General features: G+C 30.9%; 2 protein-coding genes across 11 annotated transcripts in view; one reads left to right on the top strand and one right to left on the bottom strand.

The window, feature by feature from the left end:
* LOC126758928 (E3 ubiquitin-protein ligase highwire) overlaps positions 1-5,253 on the top strand; it is a 161,467-nt gene extending 156,214 nt beyond the window's left edge. For both annotated transcript variants that reach the window (XM_050473380.1, XM_050473379.1), the window contains exons 30-32: positions 3,281-3,745; positions 3,811-4,004; positions 4,074-5,253. In XM_050473380.1, the coding sequence (XP_050329337.1) occupies positions 3,281-3,745; positions 3,811-4,004; positions 4,074-4,557 (1,143 nt within the window). In that variant the 3' untranslated portion in view covers positions 4,558-5,253. The remainder of the gene's footprint in view (positions 1-3,280; positions 3,746-3,810; positions 4,005-4,073) is intronic.
* A 1,785-nt stretch (positions 5,254-7,038) lies between these two features.
* LOC126758977 (troponin I) overlaps positions 7,039-24,126 on the bottom strand; it is a 29,980-nt gene continuing 12,892 nt past the window's right edge. For 2 of the 9 annotated variants that reach the window (XM_050473485.1, XM_050473487.1), the window contains exons 6-8: positions 13,773-13,816; positions 12,590-12,731; positions 9,533-9,734 (exon numbers count right to left, since the gene is read on the bottom strand). In XM_050473485.1, the coding sequence (XP_050329442.1) occupies positions 9,663-9,734; positions 12,590-12,731; positions 13,773-13,816 (258 nt within the window). In that variant the 3' untranslated portion in view covers positions 9,533-9,662. Of the gene's footprint in view, positions 7,748-9,532; positions 9,735-11,749; positions 11,793-12,589; positions 12,732-13,772; positions 13,817-19,934; positions 20,036-21,181; positions 21,283-24,126 lie in introns of those variants that run through there. The other 7 variants (XM_050473492.1, XM_050473488.1, XM_050473491.1 and 4 more) reach the window with 7 other exon arrangements.

Genomic DNA, 24,126 nt, shown 5'->3' with positions numbered 1-24,126 from the left:
GTCGCATATAAGTAAAGATTGTGGTATAAATTAACTGTTTATGAGGCAAGTGAAATATCAGTTGCGATATGCGGCCTAAGTGTTATACTATAAGGATTGTAGTTCATATTAGATATTTACTCGGAACCTGTCCGATGCATACATGGGTTTCAGTCTATGTGGACCTTTTATGCCCTGAACAAGTTATATTCAGTTAGCCACGAATAAGAGTTGTAGGACGTAGTGGTTCCCTTTATCTCACTTTGCTGTCAACGACTGGATTATATATTATACAAGGTCTGTCGCAAAAGAAACAGAACTTTTTAAATATAACTGTTTTTGGTGGCGCCACCTATTGGTGGGTGAATGAAATAAAAAGTTTGATTTCTTGTTGACATTTCGTAAAAATTTTAAGACAATTGGATAACTACAATCGATGTTATCGATCAAAAAGTGACAGCAGCTTTTGGTCATCGGTCGTAAAATGCAAAGAGCAAATATAAAATTTTGTTTTAAACTTGGGAAAACGTTTACTGAAACATTTAAAATGATGAAACAAGTTTATGGTGATCAGTGCCTATCCCTTAGGAATATGCATGAGTGGTTTAAGCGATTCCAAAAAGGTCGTGAGGACCTCTGTGACGATCAGAAGTCGGTCGTCTTCAGAAGTCAAAAATGAAGACAATGCTGATTTGTTTTTACGATTCCGAGGGTATTGTACACCGAGAGTTCGTCCCACTTGGCCAAACGATTAATGTTGTGTTTTACCTTGGTGTTATGAAGCGTCTTTTGTCACGCATTCGTCGTGCTCGACCACAATACCGTGAGGCAGGGTCCTGGCGCCTGTTGCACGATAATGCGCCGTGTCATCGGTCAACGCTTGTCACTGCTTTTTTGACAAAAAACTCCATATTAACCATTAATCACTCACCCTACTCACCTGATCTGGCACCCTGTGATTTTTACCTATTTGGAAAACTTAATTTGCCCATGAAAGGACACTGGTTTCAGGAAATTTTAGCTATCCAAAAGGCGACGACCGATATTCTCAAAAGCATTCCGAAAAATTACCTTAAACACTAATTTGAAATGCTAATTGACCGGGCTAAACGATGTATCGAAGCACAAGGAAACTACTTTGAATAAAAAAATATAACTTTTGAAAAATATTAATTTTTTTTTTGTTTTTTTAACAGTTGTGTTTCTTTTGCGACAGACCTTGTATATCCAGTATGTTATACTATATATGTATATAGTCAACTGGATCAATTTTAAACCCAAGCATGCACACGTCTTTGTTGAAGAGAAGAAGATAGTTAGTAGCATATTTTAGTGATCCCATCAAAGATCAGGTCCCAGTCGGCGTTAAGTGTGATTAAGTAGGACATCAAGAACACAATTTGGTCATTATCCTCTCGACGATAGTAATATTTCTTGAATGAAATTTAAAGAGAACACATCTCAGCTCGCTAAAGCGATTTTTTATGTAATTAATATAATAAAAAAAAAATTTAATTATATTAGGTAGGTAGGAGTGCAGCCCTATCGGGCTCAATTAGCACTCCTACCTCGTTCGTAAATTTTTCAATTCGTGATGAATACGCTGCTAAGAAGTTTTAACCCTGATTTCTTTTTTTTTTTTGCTTAGTACTCTTCTTCTTCGTCTAGTCATCTGGGTACAAGCTGACGCGGATTCGATATTGGGAATGTTTACTATCCTTCGAAAGAACATCTTTTGGTATTTATTTTTGTAGATATCTCTTTCAAATATTGGCCGCGACTACGTCTCAGATGGTGCATCCCTTGAGTCCAACTTTCTATGACTCGTTCGAGCATTTCGACTGGTAACTGACGAATGACATGCATGACGTCATCATCCAGGACCTGAATAAAAGCGGAATTGTCCGCGTACACTTCAGACCTTACGTATCCCCACAAGAAAAAATCTAACGGTGCGATATCACACGATCTTGATGGCCAATCGACCGGCCAAAACCGTGAAATTATCTGCCCACCGAAGTGTTCTATCAATAAATCCATTGATTGACGCGATATGTGCGAAGTGACGCCGTATTGTTTAAACCAAATGTCGCAGAGATTTGATTTCAGGCATCAAATAGTAGGTTATCATGGCTCGATAACGGTCGTCATTGGCGGAAACCGTTATTTTTTCTGGATGAAATGGCTCTTCTTGAATCTCTTCAGGTTGCTTTTCGACCCAAATACGACAATTTTGCTTGTTTATATGCCCATTGAGCCAGAAAAGGGCCTCATCACTGAACAAAATCGGATCTTCTTGGAACTTTTCAAGAGTTCATAGAGCGCAGCGATGTCGCTAAGGAAGTTCGAGCGGCTTCAGTTCTTGCAGAAGTTTTAAAACAAAAAAAAATTGTACGCTTTCAATTTAAGATCCCTCATATACACTCTCAGCTACGGCTGCTATATTTTCTTCACTGGTTGCTAGACGTGGTCTATTCGGTCGAATATTATCCAATAATAAATGCTAGGAATGCTGAAAATGGGTGATGGTGTTGTGAATAGTACACTCAGTAGGCAGATGACCATAAGTTGACTGAAGAGCGCGTAAACACATTCTTTGCAGAACGTGAATTTTCGTAATAAAGTTGAACGATTTGTAAACGTTGTTCAGACGTAAGTCTTTCCATGATGAAATGCCAAACAATACTGAACAAAAGTTACATGACAGCTTGACACGAATCACGCGTGATCTGAAAAAAAAGCCATATAAAAAAGAACCTCTACTTGGATCACCCGTTACAACCAAATAGTTTTCCAATTGGGTATTAGTTGGAAAATAAAATTAGTATTACAGAAATGTATTCCACCATTCCGAAGACAGGTGGGTCAACGGAAACCGGAACGGACCCGAATTTTTATCCCGCGAAGTACTGTCAACTCGGCATTCCTCTAAATTAGTACTGTCAACTCAAGGACGTTTTCTGCCGCTACAAAACAACATCGCATCGTTACCACTATTCTAAGCATATATCATTAAATTCTAGAATAAGCAAATCAATATTTCCTCTTCCTACTTTTATTCTATTTCAACCTTTGTGGAACGATAAATTGGTCTGGAGTCCATCAAGTGTGGCCTACCAGCATAACATTAACATTTGCTTAATCATAGCAAAGAATTCTCATAAATTCTATAATATCTTAGCTTAACTGCAGCATATCATCTTATATCTAAGTAGTGACTAGCCGAGATTTGGGTCTATAACTTTGTACCACTGAAATGTCTGTAAATATTGCTTTTTAACGACTAATTTAACCTTAACAGGTTTGCAAGGAGGAAGAAGAAGCCATACGAGTCGAGTTGCATGAGTCGTGCGGACGCACTAAACTCTTTTGGCTACTCGCCTTAGCCGACTCAAAGACGCTGAAGGCAATGGTGGAATTCCGCGATGGCAGTCACACAATAATATCCGGACCACAAGAGGCGGTAGGACGTTGCCGTTTCTGTGGCATTACCGGCAATTCGGGGCTGCTGGAGATCGGCAACGTGTGCGCCGATGCGCAATGTCAAGAGCATGCGGCCAATTCGTGTATGAAAGTGAAGTCGTGCGATCATCCGTGCGGCGGTGTGGCCAATGAGAAGAAATGCTTGCCCTGCTTGCAGCATGTGTGTCACGCGCGCGAAAATAAGATCGCCGAAGAGCTGCATGAGCCGAAGTTGACGCAGGATGCAGACGACATGTGCATGATATGCTTTGTGGAGGCGCTCTCGTGTGCGCCATCCATACAGGTGTGCAAATATTTTTATCAATCATTTATTTTCTTAATTTAATTAACTGTTTTTGTGATTTGTAGCTCGAGTGCGGACATGTTTTCCACTATCATTGCTGCAAAGCTGTCATTGAGAAACGTTGGAGCGGTCCACGCATCACCTTTGGCTTCTCCTTGTGCCCCATTTGCAAAGCAGACATACAACACGCACTGCTCGCCGATATTTTGGAGCCGATTAACGCGCTCAAGCAGGACGTCAAGCGCAAGGCGTTGATGCGGTGAGTTTGGCACCTCAAATATTCAATAATCCAGTGTTATTGTTTCATTAAAATGTGTCTACTTTGCAGTTTGAAATACGAGGGCATCGTCAAGGATACCGACTCCAAGGACGTGACCAACTTGGCCATGGATCGCTACGCCTACTATGTGTGCTACAAGTGCCAGAAGGCCTATTATGGCGGCGAAGCGCGTTGTGACGCGGAAATCGGCGAGAAATTCGATCCGCAAGAGTTGGTCTGCGGCGGCTGTTCGGACGTGGCGCGTGCGCAAATGTGTCCCAAGCATGGCACAGACTTTCTCGAATACAAATGTCGCTACTGCTGCTCGGTGGCGGTGTTCTTCTGCTTCGGCACCACACACTTCTGCGACACCTGCCACGATGACTTCCAACGGCTCACGAACATACCGAAGAATAAGCTGCCACAATGTCCGGCCGGCCCGAAGGCCAAGCAACTGTTGGGCGACGAGTGCCCGTTGCACGTCATACATCCACCAACGGGTGAGGAGTTCGCGCTGGGGTGCGGTGTGTGTCGCAACGCGCAAACGTTTTAGCATGATGCGGCGTTGCAGCAACTGCGCGGTGGCGCATTGGAGGCGGCCGCAGCGCAGCGACGTCAAATGGAGGCGGGCTTAATGCCGCTCGAGGAGTGGATCGAGGTGGAAATGTTGGACTTGGACAATGAACGCAGCTTTGAGTTGGTGCTGCGTGACGCCGACGAACACGAGGGCAACCGAAATGAATAGAAGCTAAGGAAATGTGTGTAGTTGTAGGCGTTTTCTTCTAGTTCACAAACGAAAAGTATTTTTATTTGATCTCATTATTCGATTTTACTACAAATCTGTATGTTAGCATTAGGTTTAAATTTATAGCAATGCGTATGCACTCTTAAACTCACACAGCCCACACACACATACATACTTATATGATTGTAATCGTAAAGAATCGCGTATATTTAGATTCCCGTTGCGCCTAGAATACTCAACATTTTGAAGGCATGTGCAACATTTGCAATATTTAATGTGCTAAAATTAACACTAAGTTACTTATATAAACACTAAAACATAACTATTTAATATATGTATGTCAACATGTAGTCGTATTTATAGACACGAACGTGTAGCGAATCGTCAATGGCGCATGTGCTAATATAATGTAGACGAAATTTCAAAATAAACATTTGCAATAAATAATATTTGTGTACACTAAATAAATATATAAATACATATTTGCACACAAAACTGTTTCAACTAAGTTGTTTTAATTAAAAAAATAATAATTAATAAAATCGATTTTTTTTATTTTTTGCCGAAATTTCCGCTGAACATTTCGCTTTAATGACAATTTTTTGCTAAAAATTCCATGCAATTGAAAAAATCTCAAAAAAACCGTGAAAAAATTGGCGCGAAAAAAATTCGCTCACCACCCTAGCGGCGGCGGCGGCGTTTGGCATTTTTCACAAAAGTTAAATCGTCGAAATTGCAACAGGCGCCCAGCACGGCACAGCAGGCGGCTGCTGCATTTAGCGCACACACACATAGAGCGGCTACACGGGCATCCCACGCAGCACGTAGCATGCTTTCAGGCAAACGGATGTCGGCAAACTGCTATGACGACCTAATTCACGCACGCAGCCGTACTGTACGCATATGAAACAGAGAATGTAGATTATATGTTTTAAACTTTTATATGTTTAATATTTTAGTATATAATCGATGTATATACATCTTTTATATATTGTAGATTATATATAATCTACTTTCTCTGTATGAAGGCATTCCAAAAATGAGTTCAGAAAAAATATGCCAGCAAAGAAGCATAAAGAGTATATGCGCTGTTTGGTGTTGACTAACTTTGTTGTTTTTCATGCTTACTACAAGTTCATTGTCTTTTAGTAAATATCCACGCCTACCTAAGCTTAGTGCGCAGCGTTTAGCGCAGATATTGCAGCTCCGTATTTCCTTAAATAATTTTACTTAATGAATATTGTATTCTTAATATTGTATCGTTACAGCATCCGGTGCCTGAAAGTGTGCTACACTGTAACTGAGTGTATGCAGTGTTGGTAAGGTAGTGTCGTTTAACAGGTAGCCACTTGCTGCGTATGTTGGGTTTCTGGTCGCCTAGTGCATTGGGGCAAAACTGAATTTTGGACAAAAGCGGCGCGTCGCTGCTCTCACTAGGGCGATTCGATTTTTATGCGCCGCTGGCATTGTTTTTGATTTTTATTATAAATTTCGGGTGTTTTACGACTTTTTAAAATATTTTTAATATTAAATGCAATATTTTATGATATTTCATCAATATTTTTTGTAAAAAAAAATAATTTTTATATATTTTATTTTATCATTTCAAAAATGTTTAATGTGAAAAATTGGTGTGGGAATTTTATTAAAAATTGTTATCAATACATTTTATAAAAAAATAATAATAGTATTATTAATTAAAAAATCTTTTTTGTCTCACACTATGCCAATTTTTTTGTTAATTATTTTATGTCAGATATTTTACGGTTTTTTTACATTTTTATACCCTAAACAGGGCAAACTAAGTTTGCCACCATGTTTTTTAGACCCAAAAGGAAACTCCTTTAAACTATATATAACGGGTGATCCAAATAGAGGTACTTTTTTCAATAGCCTTTTTTTGTTTTAAATATTTTTAATATTAAATCGAATATTTTTAAAATATGTGAAGTAAAAAACTTAAATTTTTTCATATTTTATTTTAATATTTCAAAAATAATTTAATGTGAAAAATTTTTGCGTGATTTTTATAATTTTTTTTTATTATTTTATAAAAGAAATAATAATACTATTAAATGAAAGAATATTTTTTGTCTCGTATTTTGCCAATTTTTTTGATTATTATTTTATTTCAGGTATTTTACGGCTTTTCATACCCTTTTGTGCCCTGAACAGCGCAAATAATTAATGCAGAAAGTAAATTCCGATGAAGATTTATTATTGAAAATAACCTACTCTTTACTATTTTATTGTTAAAAAAAAATAAATAATACTACTAAATAAAAGAAATTGTTTGTTTTTGTTGTACTTTGCCAACAATTGAGTAAATTCACATTTATTGCTTGGTTTAACTCGTTTTTACATTCAGTAAGTTGTTGTAGTGTGGTGTGGTCAACCATATTTACAATAAACACAATTGAATACAAATATAAATTGAATAATTAAAGAAGATGCCATTCCGAAACCACAATGCGCCGAAATATCTCGTTCGACGCGACCTTAGGATAAATTGTCATTATTAATAAATGAGTATATTTTATAATTTTTGTTTTAACTAAATTCATCTGTGTTGGGATTTATATCATTAGTTTTTGTGTGCAATTTATTATGCTAATTGTTTGCGCGTAAGTGTAGACACCGCTGCTGGTTAATGCTGAGCGTCTACTTCCAAAGCAAATCACTTGTTTTTAAGCCTTCTACCGAATTTGTGCCGCTTTCCCCCCGTTGCTGTTGCCAGTTGCCAATATTTTGCTCGGTGGTGTCGCTTTTGTTGTTACTGTTATGTATAATTATAATAAAAATCGGGTTTCTGTATATATTTTTTTGTTTTTTTTTTCTTTTCACTTAATAAACATATAACTTTATATTTAAAAATATTTGTTGTTGTTGTTGGTATTGTTCTAACTGTGCTGCTTCTCTGCTAAAAACAACACCCGTTGCGATGTTGCCAAATTGCTCGTACATCATGATTTTATGCTGGTGTTTCTGGGGCGTGATCCTAGAAGAATCGTTTAGAATTAAGTTTTATATGTTTGTGTGGGTGTAGAAGCTCTTAAGGGCACACGGATTGGCGGGCAAAGTGCGCAGAGACATGATGGTGGTAACATCATCTAGGGACGCATACAATTTGTTGGAGATAACGGTTTGTTGGTGCTTTGGCTCTTTGGTTGGGATTGTCATGACTCATAATGGCTCATATGTACATATGTATTTCATTCCATACAACACGTGCGGGTAAATAACTAGATGGGGTTCGACTCATTTGGACTCTTCTCAAACCAAAAATTCGTACAAAAACTTAAAGAGAAAATCGTCGAGTGGAAACAGCCAAAAATCACTTAATTATAATCAAAAATCAAAAATATTTACAACTGTAAGCGATTTGAGTGTAGCTGGGTGGATTTCTAAAAAAAATATTAATAAAAATAAAATAATAAAACAAAAAATAATTTGGAAAATAAAAATAATTTGGAAAATAAAAATAAATAAATTGAAAATGAAATAAAAATAAAAAAATATAAAATAATTATGTGAGAAAAATAAATAATTATAACTTAAAATAATGGAAATAAATCGATGAAATCAAAGAAAAAAAAATTAAAAAAAAATATTTAAAAAAATAAAGGAAAAGTAATAAAAAAAAATAAAATAAATAAAAATAAAGTACAATAACTAATAATAATATATATAAATTAAAAATAATAATATACAAAAATAAAAAATTAAAAAAACGTAACAAATGTGCAAAATAAATAAATTTAGATAATAAAAATTTATGAAAAAAATAAATAAAGTTTAAAAATATTTTTTTACAATAATTTAAAATAAAATGGAAAAATAAAAACAAGAAATAGCTTAAGTAAAAAAGTGTGGATTGCTTTTATAAAATAAAAAAAACTAAAAGAGTTAAATTTAAAAAACAAAATAGAAAGAAGAAAAAAATAATGAAAAAAAATTACAGGAATGGTAATGGAAATAAATATAATATAAAAAAATAAATTAAAAATAAAAAATAAAATTATGAAAATAAATAAATAAAATTAAAAAAAAAGTAAAGAAATAAATAAAAAAATTGAATAGTGATACAAACATATAGAAAGTTAAAAAAATAAAATAAATTAATTAATAAGAAATAAAAACTCTGAAAAAAATAAATTAAAAATTAAAAAAAATATTTTAAAGAACAAAAACAGCACTTTAGCGAATAGAAATTAATGAAATGGATTAAAAAAATTAATAAATAAATAAAAAAAAACACTTTGGTAAATAAAAATTAATGAAATGGTTTCAATAATAGAATCAAAAGAGTTTTGCTGGATTTCAAATCAAAATAACAAACTGAATTCAAATATTACATAATAAAAAAAAAAAAAAATAGAAAAGCGAGTATAAAACAATTAATAATTATAAATTATTTCGATAATGAATTAAAATCACTTAAAAATCAAAAAAGTGATAACAAAAATCTGGTTGGTGTTTTAAATTTTTTTGTGTTTTTTCTTTTTTAATTTTTGTTTTGTTTATATATTACAATTAAAAAAGTTTGCTTGCGTCAATTTTTGATAATTTTTTTTAATTTTTTTTTTGTATTTCTTTGTTGTTATTAACTAACACAATAATTTTCTAGTACTGCATTGAACAGCTGTTGCTTTGCTTTAATTAGTATTTCTATACAATTGCTTTTTGGTTTTGTTGCTGTACCATTGTTTTTTTGAGAATTTAGAGAAGGCGATTTAAAGTGTAGAGTAGTGCTTTTGTTGTTTTTGGTTTGTAACAATTAAAATTACTTTTTAAAAAATATATATTTGTAAATAATGAAGTATATTCATAAATCTGATGTTGTTTGAATGAATAAAAAACTTTAAATAAAATTTATAATTAGGGCGGGAGTCACACACAGGTCGGGTACGAGCTTAGGCATCGGCTTCAACTTCCTCCTTTACCTTAGCATCACCGGGTTTGCCCTTGGACCAGTCGGGTTTTTTCTGCAGATAAGAGTTGATAAAACATACGTTTTTGTATAAAATTGCAAATAACAGTGGTTCATAGTCATGGTGACACATTAAAAACTAAACGAACATATACATACGCATATATTTATAATAATAAAAGAAGAAAATAAAAATATTTGCTACACATATTTAACTAACAAATACAGTGCCACTACACTTTGGCATGTGTATGCTTGCTACTAAAGGTGGGAGGTGCAAAGGGCGGCATGCGGACGTGACGGGATGCACAATTGGTGAAGGGTATACAAAACAAGTATACAATTTAGGCAAGGAAAGAAATATAGTTTATGAAGAAAAATTCAATGACGCAGATTTTTTTGCTTGCTCATAGTCATCCACAAGTACGTATTCGTTAAATTCCCAAAAGCAGATCTCGTCAATATGTTTTTATAACGCCTGAAGCAACGCAGAGTGATTCTAAATGACATTGTTATGGGTTAGAAAGTGGCTTTATGTTTTTTAATTAATTTTCTTAAGAATTGTTGTCTTTGCACGTGAATGTCGTCAATACTAAAGCTGCATTTTTATTTATTTAAAAAACTATATATATTTTATAAACAATTTTATAAAAAAATATTTTACATAAAAAAATAGTTGATATAAAAAACTAATTCATTAAAAAATTAAGAAACAAAAATATGTAAAAAAAAATTAATTCATTAAACAAATTTAGCATTTTCGAATTGAATTTTTTTTTGAATAACCACATAAGTAAAATATATTTTATATAAGAAATTAATTCATTAAACAATTAAAGTATATTTTATAATAAAAAAAATATATAAAAATATTTCATAAAAAAAATTAATTTATTTAAAATTTAATAAAAAATGTTAGAAAAAAAATGTCATAAAAAATTCATTCAATAAAAAATATTTTATATAAAAAAATATTTCATATAAAAAATAAACTCATTAAAGAAATTTAGCATTTTCAAACTGATTTTTTTTTTGAATATTCATGAAAACAAAAATAAATATCTCATAAAAAAATATTTTATAAAAAGTAATTTATATAAAAAGATATTATAAAAAACATTAATTCATTAAACAAATTTAGCATTTTCGAATTGATTTCTTTTTTGAATAATCATTAAAGTCCGAAAAAATGCAAGAAATATCAAAATAAAAAAAGTCTTTTACTACTGCCTTAATTATACTGCTTTCTTAGATACATTTCAAATTTCAAGTGCTCTTCTAGCAATTAATAAGCTTTCTTCAATAGACCACATTGACTCTTTTATATATATAAATATGAAAAACTTATATATGAATATATGTACATATATCATTTACTTCAAAATAAAGCATGTAGCTTTCCGCGAAAAAATCAACAGAAATATGAAGTTCATATTTAAGGATTTTTTTTTATAAAATTAGTTCAAAATTCGTATATATGATAGTAAAGTTGCTTTTCTAAAACAAAATCTGGTCGTTCTATGATACTCAACTATATAATTTAAGCTCTAATGTAAATGTACGCATTTTTGATTAATTTTACAAAAATAACGCACTGAAAAATTTAATGTTTTATTTGAAAAAAATTTTTAAAAATTTTCGCATTAACAAATTTTATTCAAATTTAAAAAAAAAAATCGATTTCAATTGCTTTTTTTATTATCTTTTCCTGACTCGAGGTTATTTCTCTAATTTTTTCACACTAACCAAAACAATTATTAAATTACTAGTCGACACCACTGTGCGCTTGCTTCATTACATCACTTGAGTTTAGTCTGCTTTTGAGCGTCATGCCTAGCACTTGTATAAATGTTACATGCCAAACATATGGACATAAAATAAATGTTTCATTCAATTTTGGTGCTCAGCTGCTGCTATGAGTGTGCTATTTCCAAACAAAAAAATCTTGCAACACAATTCCGGTGTACATATGTATGCATGTAAACATATAAGTTTCCAATGGCACACTACAAATTGACACTGAACAAATTTGTTTTTGGAATTTTGGTATTTTATACACAAATTTCTTACACTTTTTGACTGTTGACTTTAATTGAGCATCTTTTATCTTTTTCTATAGAGCGCAGGCGTATTGTGGTTAGCGTTGGAAAAGAAAGCATTAGATTTTTTTTTATAAAACCAATAGTGTTTTATGTACAATTTAGAGTAAATATTAGAAAATAAATAATGCTAAGAGTACCATAATTATAAAAAATATTTGTTGCATAAAAATAAATAATTATTAATATAATATAACTAAGATAATTCATGAAATTTTAATATAGTATTCCTAGCCAGTAATGTGTGAGAATAAAATTTTTCTATTACATTGCTTGCGGACAAGAAAAAAGTCAAGTAATCAGAACGAGTATGCACAGAAAAGGATGAGCTGCTAAATACTGCTAATGTGACGTCAGCAAAATAAGGCATAGCGTCAAACTCACTAAGAATCAATTCAGTAAAAATCAAAGTTTGTTTTTTCTGTAGGTTTAAGAATGCTTTAAATTCTTCATCGGTGCCTTTCGATGCCCTGGCGAGGGTGGAAATATAACCCGCTACGCAACGCTATTTCTCTACTCATTAAAATATCTCAGCGCTGAGATTGGAAGCTTTACTCTAATTAAAGTTAAAATTTTCTAGACTTACATCTAACGCGAAAAAATTTATGAAATATGGAAAGAAATATTTTCAAAGCATATAATTGTGACATTTAAGATTTGACGAACTTGTAGCAGCTAAACTTCTAGTTGTGGTCTTGTGTCGTTTTACAATTTGTAACTAAAAACTAAATTTTTTACTAAAAATATAATTTATTCTTGTGTAATTAATACAATACGAATTTAGTAAAAAAAAAAACATCTTCCAACTCACCTCCTTCTCTTCTTCCTCCAATGTGAATTCCTTCTTCTTAACAACCTTAAGTTGATTACGGAAGTTGAATTCGGCGGCCTTCTTTTGGAGCTTGGCGAATTTGTTTTCATATTTGGAGACCTTCTTCAAGGCTGGTTTCACGCTAAGAATTGAAAAGAGAACAATAAAACGATGTTAATTAAATGCAGATATTTCGATTGAAACGATTTATTTACTTTTTTTTATCATAGTATATATTTGTTTGGAATATATGTATAAACTAATTTGTACTGGCTAACAAAATCCTAGATTAGCTGTGGTGTGTTTTTATTTTGGTACCGAAGCCAAAATTTGTGAGTAAAACGGAGTACAGAAGGTAAAGAAAGAACGAAGCATAATCTATAATAACCAGTTTTTGTTATCAGGTTTCTAAGGTGTTTTAGAAAATTATTTTTGTCTTAATAAATTTGTGGTAAGCTCAAAACGCTTCGACGATCTAACTATGAGGATCTGGGGATCAACTTTTAGAAGTTTATGGTAGTAATACAAGAGACAGATATCTATCCAAGTGAGATCCATCTTTTTTAGATCAAGCCTATAACATAACCTAATCCAGCAAAGTCATGCAGTATGCATAAAATCATATAAATAGTTTAGTATTAGATATATGTACATATATTGGCAGTCTGCACCTTACTTAAACTCTTATCGAGTTGCCTATCGAACAAACAACTGATATATGTAATTGTAACAGGCAGGTATAATTGTAATATAAATCTGCGAGTGTATAAGGTAGAGGAAGAACGTAGAATAATCTATCACCGATTTTGTATAATTGGGTTTCAAAGTTGTTTCAGAAGTTGGATTTTTTATAGAATGAGTTTTTCACACGTTGGCTGCCAGTGTGACTGCGGCAAAAATATACTCCCAGGTGTCACGCAAAAAAATTATTTGCGCTTTGTTTGATACATTGGCCCCTGCGGGTATTTTTTGTCGTGATCAACAGGTATACACTCTCAGCCAATGTGTTGTATAGGGGATACACTCAGACATAATTTATCTCATCACTCATTCTTCACTAAATGGATCAATAAAGAACTCTTTATAGAACAATACCAAATACTTCTTATTCTGCAATAATAAATTTAATTTTTTCTATGCAAAAAAACTAGTTAAAATAAATTATCTAATTAGTGATACTTACAACTTGCCACGCAGATCGTTGACTTGGGCATTGAGATCGTTGATCTATAGTAAATAGCAGATTCCATAACATCAACCAATACGACAAACAGCAGCCAAATAATATTTGTAGGTGGAAAAATTGGAAAAAAATAAAACATTAATAACATATTTCAAAGGCTTAGAAAATACATAAAAGCACTTTGCTAGCTAAACTTAGTAAGAATTATTATATCAAATAAGTAATATTTTGTTAGTCCTTTTTTTCATAGAAGAGTACAATACGGATTAGTTACATAACAAATATAAGTACATACATACATACATTTTTAGCTTTTTAGCGAGTGTGTTAATTTTTTAGAATTTTTTTTTTTGATTTTTAGTTTTTATTTTTTTTTTTGTTTTTAATAAACAAGTAGTACTTAGAAGGCGGTTTTTACAACGTAGCTGAAGCCTGCAAGATACACGACAGCATTTCCGGCTATAAGACGGTGTTTCCATACAGCTCTTGATTTTAGTAAATTTCAATGCAGAAGAAGGCGGAGAGAGAGATAGATAGATAGCACTTTGAAAATTTGAAAATCTTTTGTTGTTATTTCGATAAATTCTTCCAAGTTTTTTGCCGTTTAAGTTGGTTAGCACGCTTTAATTCTATTAATTTTTAATATTTACTCAATGATTATGCTTATGTGATAGAAAAGTATGAGGTTTTTTAGTTCAGAATCGTCATAGCTGATTCGTTGCTAGTATCGTCAGTAGTAAAGAGTTACTTTACAAATGTATAGTTCGAAATTAAGAATTAAATTAATAGTTTCGAGTTTGTTTTTAGAAAGCATCTGAACAACATAACATCCAAATGTCGATTTTTTCGCTTTTCAAATTTCTTTTAAAGGCAAACAAGTTGTTTACTCTGCCTCTGACGTAGTACATATTTGTGGCTTGGAGTGAGAGGAGCAACTTTATTTTTTTGCTGTGATAAGTTGGTGTTTTAGCTTTTGAGTTGACATTTGGGAACATACATTTTTTTGAAATAATATGTGAAATTTTTAATAGGAATTTTTATAAAATTTGTTGCTAATAAATTTTTTAATATTAAAAAAAATATTTTTAAGTTAAATCAAGCATATTTATTATAACTTTTAACTTGGAATTTTTATGCTATTTCTTGGCTAAAAAATTTTTTAATATTTAAAAAAAATATGTTTTAAATAATTTAAGTCAAAAAAATTTTATAAAATAGTTAATAAAATAAATTTTATGAAAATTTTTTGAAATTAAAATTTATTTATAAAATTTTTTTAAAAAACTTTTTTTCTAATAAATTTTTGTAATATTTTTATAATTATTTATTTATTATAACTTTTAATTTGGAATTTTTATACAATTTTTTGCTAATAAATTTTTTAATATTTAAGAAAATATTTTTTAATTAATTTAAGTGAAAAAATTTTTATAAAACAGTAAATACAATAAATTTTATGATTTTTTTTTAAATTAAAATTTATTCATAAATTATTATTTTTTTTTTTTTTTTCCTAATAAATTTTTGTAATATTTTTATAAATAATTATTTATTATAACTTTTAACTTGGAATTTTTATAAAATTTTTTGCTAATAAATTTTTTAGTATTTAAAAAAATATTTTTTAATTAATTTAAGTAAAAAAATTTTTATAAAATAGTAAATAAAATAAATTTTATGAAAATATTTTAAAATTAAAATTTATTTATAAAATTTATTTTTTTTAATTTTTGTAATATTTTTAAATTAAATTAAGTCAAACGACTATACTATATTTTCATACAATTTTTTGCTAAAAAATTGTTTAATATTTAAAAAAATTTAAATAAATTTAAGTCAAACGATTATACTTGATTTTTATATTTACTTTTGTGCTACTAAACCGACACACTGTACTCGCGCTCACTTGAAGTTAGTTGTAGTAGCAAGTGAGCATGCAATGCAAGTGAGCACGAGAACAGTGTTCGTTAACGCAATGTTAATATACCGTATTACATAACACGAAGTGAGTTGCTCTTACTAAAAAATTTTTAATATTTAGCATTTTTTCTAAATATTTAGGTATTGATGTTAAGAGCATATGTATTTAAAACTGTATGTAGTAATTCTTGGCATATTTTTAGTTTTTGTAAAAATATATTAATTAAAAAAATATAATTGTTATAATATTTTTACTTTTAATTCTGTTTTAGCTCTCAATTACTTAATTAAACGCTTCTCAACAGCAAATTTGCTTACTCCAAACCATAACTCTTCATATGTTTTCAAAAAATACGCTTCTCCATAACCTTAAAAAACCCTTTCATTTTGTACTTGCGCACTTTTAAGTTGAATTACAAGTAATCTAACTGAGGTACTGCACAGTATGGCACACAATTTGTGTTTTACATAATTTTTTTTTCGATTGATATATATGTATTATATATGGTATATATCTGACGACAAATACGAAATATTACGAAAAATATTTCGTTACACAAAAAATGTAATTGCATGAGTGTTTTGAAAGTATAAGAAATAAACAATTGCATTAAAAATGTTTGTGTTTTTTATTTGTTGTAAATAAATTAAATGTAAATGGATAAGACTAATAAAAAATATGCGATATTAAAGGAACCAAAAAATTTGTTAGAGAAATGTACTTCTCAATTAGTTGTACGTATGTATACAATTAAAGCAGGGTGTATGGTAAATTAAAATACAGCAAATGATGAAAACTAAACTCTCGATAATAACTGTAATAAATTAGATCACAGAGAAGAACAGTTAGGACTAGCTTAAAGATGTAAGAGAAAAACTCTGTAGTACTAACGAGTACTAAGAGAGAGAGAGAGAGATAGAGATAGCGAGATAGAGAATTAGAGGGGGGTAGAGACAGTTTTTTTTTTCATTTTAGAAAATATGGCTGGTATCCATGAGTACTAAGAGAGAGAAAGAGAGGGAGAAAGAGTCGGGCATAGAAATGGTTTTTTCCTTTTTAAGTGAAAATCTATATTTTTGGTAAGGGTTGAAGTTAAAAAGGAACCGTTTTTGGCAAATAAAAAAATATAAAATATTTTCTCTGTGTCCTACAATCTTTTTTTAATTTTGTAACTGTAAAAATATATTGGTTGCTAAGTATACAATGAAATAAGCTATGCGTTCATCCCTTGAAGTTTCGTAAACTCAATTTTTGAAATTATATAAGACTTTTGCGCACAGACAACTTTGTATGCTAGAGTTACGCCTTCAAGTTTTAGACGCAAAACTATATTAGGCTAGAGGCAAAAGGTGGTAAAAACAGGCGACTGGTAGAGCAAACTATCGCAAAAGAAATATAGTAAACAAATCGGAAACTCAACTTTGCGCCGACTATGTGCTCAGCTTTAATTTAGTTTACGCATAACTTTCATGTGAACTGTTTTAAACTTGTCATTTGAGCATTAAAAAAATAATTATTCAAGAAAAACACAATTATAATTGATGTGAAGCAACCAATGCTTACAAAACATATACAAAAATGTACAAAAAATTGCTGAAATACCTGCCGAAAGTGAGATGGTACGACAGAAGAGAGAGAGGCAGATAATAGTAAGAGAGTAAGAGAAATTCAAACTAGGACCATTAAGCCGCTAAGAGCGACTCATAGAAGCGTATAAGAAAATGCGTAATGGACTTGAGGAAGCTCGTTTTCGAGTTTGGTTAGCGATAGAAATGGGTAACACATTTATTTGTATGCATTTAGATATAGTTTTAGTGTTTAGTTGTACATCAAGCTATGCAATTTTTGTGTATGAAACGATTTTTTTTATTTTCAAAAAGAAAATTTATTGTTTTTATAACACGAATTGGTGGCAGCATTGTTAAAACATTATTTTTGCGTTTTTGTGTGTGTTGATTTTTATTCTAAACGGAGTCCACAATGATTTAAAAAAAATATTATGACTGATTAATGGCGGTAAATTGCTAAATTCACAAAATTCAACACTAAGCAATTCGTTACTTTTTTTATTTTCTGAGTTTTTGTTTTGTAACTCATACGCTTTGGAAAAATTTTCTTTGTTTATATATTTTTTAAATAATAAATATGGTTACAGTGTTGCATTTTGCTGCTTACTGACTGTTATGTTTACAAATTGAATGTGCCATACTGTTGCTGATCATATTGCTCGAATTTCTCATGGAAAATTACAATCATTTTTTTGTTTAAATATTTTTTTTTTAATTTTTTGCTTTGCTTCATAACCTGCGCGAATTTCTTCAACAAATATTTAGCTACAAAATCGACATTTTGCTTTTGCAATTTATGTTGTACGCGTGTTCAGAACACTTTCATTCAAATACTCGCATGTTTAGATGAGTTTTGACATAACGTTCGAATTTTAGCATGTCACAGACGGCGTGACATGTTTCACATTTCGCACGAATTCATCGATGGCATATTTTCATCAATATAATTTTGTTATTCAATACTTTGGTGCATTTTTGTGGATGCTATGTAGATTTTATTTGAATTTGAACGCGCTTGCATTTGGAATACTATTTACAGATGCTGTTGTTACTGTTGTTGCTTTAGCGCATTTGTTTAGAATTTTATTACGGTTTGGTTGGCTACAATAGTGGGGGTGTGGGTGGTGGTGGTGGTATTGGTGCAGTGGAACATAAAAAGTAAACGGGGCGTGAGCGTGCCACAGATAGCAAAGACAGAGCGCTGGAGGGGTGGAGTGCTGGTATTTTGTTTATTTTTTTTTGGTTTTAGTGTACTGTGATGGAAACATTATGCCGTTATAATGATGTTTCAGCGCTTTAACGGTACTGGTGGCGTTACGCAGTGTGGACCGTAACAATTTTTGGCATGGAATGTACAGTTTTTGAGTGCGTGTGGGCAAATACATGTGCGGAGCGGGAGCAACAGTGCATGTGTGTGTGTGTTGTAACGAACACAGGCGCCAAGAAGTATGCTGCAAACGATTAGAAACGAGTGCTCGCGAACTACTAGCGACATGTTGGGTTGCTTTTTAGTAACTACAAACATTTTTAGCATATTTTTAACAAAATTTTTAATTTTTTTTTTTTGGTTTTTCTCAGGTTTTAGACAAGTGTTGGGTAGAACAAATAAAAAACACAAAACATAATTAATTTCACTTGCTTGCGTTTTAAATTAACAGAAATATTCAAATAATTTTTTAATTAAAAAAAAAACTTGTTTGTACGTGTGTGCAATGATCATTGTGGAGTTGCAAAATAAAAATACAATTACAGTTATAACAAGTTTTTTCTACTAAAAAGAGTAAAGAATGTGCAAATTTTAAGCCTAGCGGTTGTTTTTGACAAAGTGTTGGTGTTTGTGGGTGGTGATCAACGATGAGTACGAGTGCAAAGTGCCAGTGAGAACATGTGTACTAGAAGAGCGAGTAGCGAAACTACTTGCAGGTCACAGGTGATATGTCTAAAAGCTAATGCTAGCATTTAATTTATTTACAAAAGTGAAAGTATACGCTAAGGCGACTAAATTTGCGTATTCTAAACGCGCCAATGTCTACAGTGTGGCCAATGAAAGTTGCCCAACTCGCTTAGGCTAAGCACATAGTGACGCAGCGTTGAATGGTAGGAGCAGAAAAGTGGCGTAGACAAACAAAAACAACACAATAGCAATGAAGTGCATAAGTGAAAAGGTTTAAAGGCGCTACAATGCATATTTTGTCGCCAATGCTACTTGGCCACACTATGTGTGCAGCTTAAAGGTGCTTCAACTACAGTTTGCAATATGAGTTATTGAGACAGGTCTATGACTGACTTTGTGGTAAATCTTTTTTATGTATTTTTTTTTAATGAAATTGTTTAATTTAATTTTTTCTAGAAAACAATTTTTTTGAATCGTTAATAATGCGATGTGTGTGTGTAGTGTGATCGATTTTATGTATTTTATGCTGTTGTTGTCACAAACTTTACACTTTTTTTGCACGAATAACCGCATAAAAAGAAAAATTAAACAAGAATTACGAATTTCCAATGCAATTAACCACAAGTTATGAAACTGTTTGTTGTTGTGTGGATGTGGGTGTGTTTTGTGTTTGTGTGTTTACTTTGCTCTCACTTTAGAGAGTACAAACAACAGAAAATTGTGTGTTTATTCACTTGAATTTGGATTATTTAAACACGTTTTGGCTAATTTTGCAGTACCTCCCAGTCTTTTTTCCTGACTTCGTATTCCAGATCCCATTTCTGGCCTTCGCATATATACATACGCTCGTAATACTCTTCACAAATCTCTTGTAATTCGCCTGTAAATATGTGTTTTGATATACAAATATATATTTTTTTTTTATATAAATTGTAGTTTCGTATAACATACAAGTGCACACACACACACATAACAGACGGTGGAAGCGCGCTACGTGTGTGTGTGTGACTTAAACTGCACGAAATAGAGAGAGAGAGAGAGAAAGAGAGAGGGCGAGAAAGTATGAATGATAAAACTGAGACGCAAAGCGCGTGGTGGCTAACTAACTGTTCAATATGTTGTCTCTTTCTCTGCATTTTTTTTTTTTAATTTTAATATCATTTACCGTTGTATTAATTAGCAAATGTCAAAAAATCTTCATGATGTTATGTGTTCAAGTGTGAGTTTTGCGTTTTGTAATTTTATAAATATTTATAAAATAGTTGTTGTTGTTTTTATATATATTTTAAAAAGAGGAGGACACGCCGGGTTCAGTTGCACCAATGTTTTTGATATTTTTTGCTTCTATTTTTTTGGTGGCAAGTTTCGCAAGATGCAAGAACAAAAATAAACTTCTCGCAAAATCAATTCAATGCTTTAAAATGCATTTTAATGTGTTTAAAATATAATAATTAACTTAATCTTAAATGTTGAGAAAATAATTTTACAAAATTCAAAAATTTCAATTTCCAATAAATAATTTGGTTCGAGAAAAAAATGAAGTGCGAAATTAAGTGCTAAGAAAAAATTATTTAGAGTACAAAAACATAAAATTTAATTGAAAATTAAAAAAAAAATTTAATTTTTATCACATATTTATATAAAAAAAATTGTAAACTAAATTAATGAAAAAAATTTGAACTAAAATTAAAATTAATTAATTTATTTATTTATTTTAAAATTAATTAATTGTTATTTTCAATATTTAATACTTTAATTTTCAAAATTTAATATTTAAAATTTTCAAATATTTGTGGCCAAAACTGCAGAACGTTCTTCTTCTTTTTCCATTTTTACTTATTTTTATTTTTGTATTTTCTTCTTGCTTTCAAATATTTAACCAAGTTATTTGAAGAAAAAAATACATTCAGCGTAAGTAGGGTTTTAAAAAATTGTTTTGTTGTCATTTTTTTTTTTTTATTTGCAAATATTCTTGGTTGCATTTGTTTATTTATTTTGGTTTGGTCAAATGGCAGCCTTTATTTACCTCTTGTGCTTTGACTTTTTCTATATGCTCTAAATCAAATTTGTCCCCCTCCAAATTGAAAAGACGTTGCCAATATTGTTTGCAAATTGTTTGTAGTTCGGCTGAATCACGTGACATTCAAACAATTCAATGTAATGCCATACATACAGATATAGAGATAAATTTGTAATGCAATTGTTATTGTTATGCTTGTAATAGTTATTAGAAAAAAATTTATTGTTTTTGTTTTTTGTTGTTTGTTTTGTAATATTTATGCATGTAATAATGTGAAATTAACCGTTTTTTCATGTCTACTACTGTTTCTACTACTATTTTCAAAACTAACAGGTGTTTGTGATATTTACTGGCGATTTAGTGCAAATTAAATGGGAAAAATTGTGTTGGGGAGTGTTTTATATAATATTTTTAAAAAAAGTATTTTAACTAAATACTAATTTTAGTAAAATATTATGCTTCATGGATGTATGTATATAATTATTAAAAGTATAGAACGCAATATTTTTGATTTTTTCAACAATGCTGAGTAAAAAACTCGAGAACTTCACCTAAAAACAGTTAAACTGCTGAACACATCGGGAAAGAGCAACAAGTGAAGTAAAAAATGTCTTCATGTACTCAGTTCTGCTGGCGTACAAATAAAAATATAAGAGTATGCTTTTCATTTCAGCATAAGTAGCTGTAAGATTTAAGCTTTAGACGTTAACTAATGTTAACTATTCGAAACCAGTGTCCAAATGGCACACTAAATGATCATTTGTATAGGATCACATGCCCTTTTAGAAAACTATTTGACTTCACAAAGCTTTCGGATTTATAGTCTCCTCAAAAAGTTTTAGAAAGCTTTCGAATTTATGGTACATTTGCTCAATATCCTAGCTTAAAAGCACACCGCGAAATCTTTGTTTATAATAGCATTTTGCAGTTCTACTCCGTACACATGCTAACCGTTAGAAATATAAATATTAATGTAGAAAAATATAAAAGCTTTCACCAGCTCTGCAATGGTCAAGAATTTGTGCGGGGAGCTCTTAATATTATAACTTTTTTCTAAACACGAGTGGACCACAAAGCATAGCATTTGTGGAAAGCTTTTGAAAAGCTTTTACCAGCTCTGAAATGCTTAAGAGCTTGTGCAGGGAGTTCTTAATGTTATAGCTTTTTTCTAAATACGAGCGGACAAAAAAGCTCAAGAAAAGCTTTTATAATAAACTATTTATGGAAAGCTTTTGAAATTTTTTTTCTTAAGCCTGCCAAGTTTTAGACCATTGTGCTTAAAAATATTATTAGTTGGTTTAAGAAAAAGCAACGTTATTAAGTAAACACCAGACTTGAATTGTGCTGAGCTACAGTTCCACTGAAAGCTTTCGCAAATACATTAAAATTAAAGAAGGAAGTTCAAAAATATTTTTGTGTCACATTTTAAGGTAAATTTCGTTTCTCTATTGCTTAAAAGTGGCCTTGTCACTGATGGGTAGAGATTAAGCTCACATGCTTTCAGAGCTTACAGTGAGCTTTCAATTGAAAGCAGGTCTTAATCTCTATATATGATTTAATGGTTTAGTGATTAGAAAAAGGTCTAAGTTACAACACTGGAAAGTTGTATAAGTAAAAAAATGTGATTAAAAAATTATTTAAAAAGAGAAATTTCAACTAAGATTACGCCTGTTAGTAAACACACTATATGACGTGATTTACTAATTTTTGATTATTATTTTTTTATTTTTTATATCAGTATACCATCGATGCGAAATACCAAATTTGGAACGTAACGAAAATATTTAAAAAATAATAATATTTTCATAAAAAATTATAAATGAAGGAGAAACTACAGATATGACAAGAGAGGCATGGAAATGATATATTTCATACACGTACAAGTTTATTTAGTAAAAGCTTCGGCAAAAAACAAAATTCTCAGCTTCCACAAAATATGTAGTGCATATAAAATAGTGTTTAATTGTGTTGTTGTATTTAGCAAATATAGACAAATTAGATTGCTTGGCAAAAATCAAACTTTGCACCAGGAACAACGAGAAGTTTTAGAGTAAAACTAAAAAAAAATACAAAACTAAAATAAAAATTTATTAAAAATTAATGTGGCTAAAGTTTTGTTGTTGTTGCGCTCTAATTACAGTTAAATGGGTTGAGAAACAAGTTAGGTTAATTGCTAACTAAAAACAGCTATGCCAACGTTTGAAGCATTAGCTGAGCAAACGGAAATCAAAAAAAAAAAAATACATTAATACTAAAAGCTGACAGTGTTGGGGAAAATATCATTATTTTTGCAACAAAATCAATTAAGGAGTCTACTGCACACAATTTGTGCCAAGAGTTGTCTAAATGGTTAAAGAAAATCAAACTGTTTGGCTCGAGACTAGTTTTCTACAAAATTTAGAGTTACAAAAAAGAAAATTTTCAGCCTATGCAACGCTGTGTTAGACACACATTTGCTAATTTCTAGCTTTGAGAATACAAAATACGAAAATGATAGCGTTTGTAGGTGCAGATCTATGTTAAAAATTTTGTACTTAAAGTTACTAGTGAGAAAAAAAATCCAACACTAATTGCGCCTTATTGCAATGGAAATTTTAATTAGCAATTTTTATTTACAAACATTTAGTTTTATACAAAATTTATGCGTATTGCATACAACAAGTAATACAGGGTGCGCACCAACAACGAGAACCTTGGCAGTGGCTGATTTTCGGTTCTTTACTTTCAGCTATACAACTACATTCAACTATACTGCTAAGTAATATTTTTAGATTTTAAGAAAAAACAAAAAATAACAGAAATACAAATTGTAAAAAAAAACAAAAGAAACTACTCAAAATACATAAGAGCGCACAATGTCAACTAGGAAGCCTGGTCCCAAAAAATGCTTCGTCATTGTCTACTTTATGTTGTTTAGATACAAATATTTGTGAGTGTGTTGTTGTTGTTGT

The sequence above is a fragment of the Bactrocera neohumeralis genome, chromosome 5, assembly GCF_024586455.1.
Source record: "Bactrocera neohumeralis isolate Rockhampton chromosome 5, APGP_CSIRO_Bneo_wtdbg2-racon-allhic-juicebox.fasta_v2, whole genome shotgun sequence".
Lineage (NCBI taxonomy): Eukaryota > Metazoa > Arthropoda > Insecta > Diptera > Tephritidae > Bactrocera > Bactrocera neohumeralis.
The sequence above is the reverse complement of the archived record's forward strand: the minus strand, read 5'-3'. Positions and strand labels throughout refer to the sequence as shown.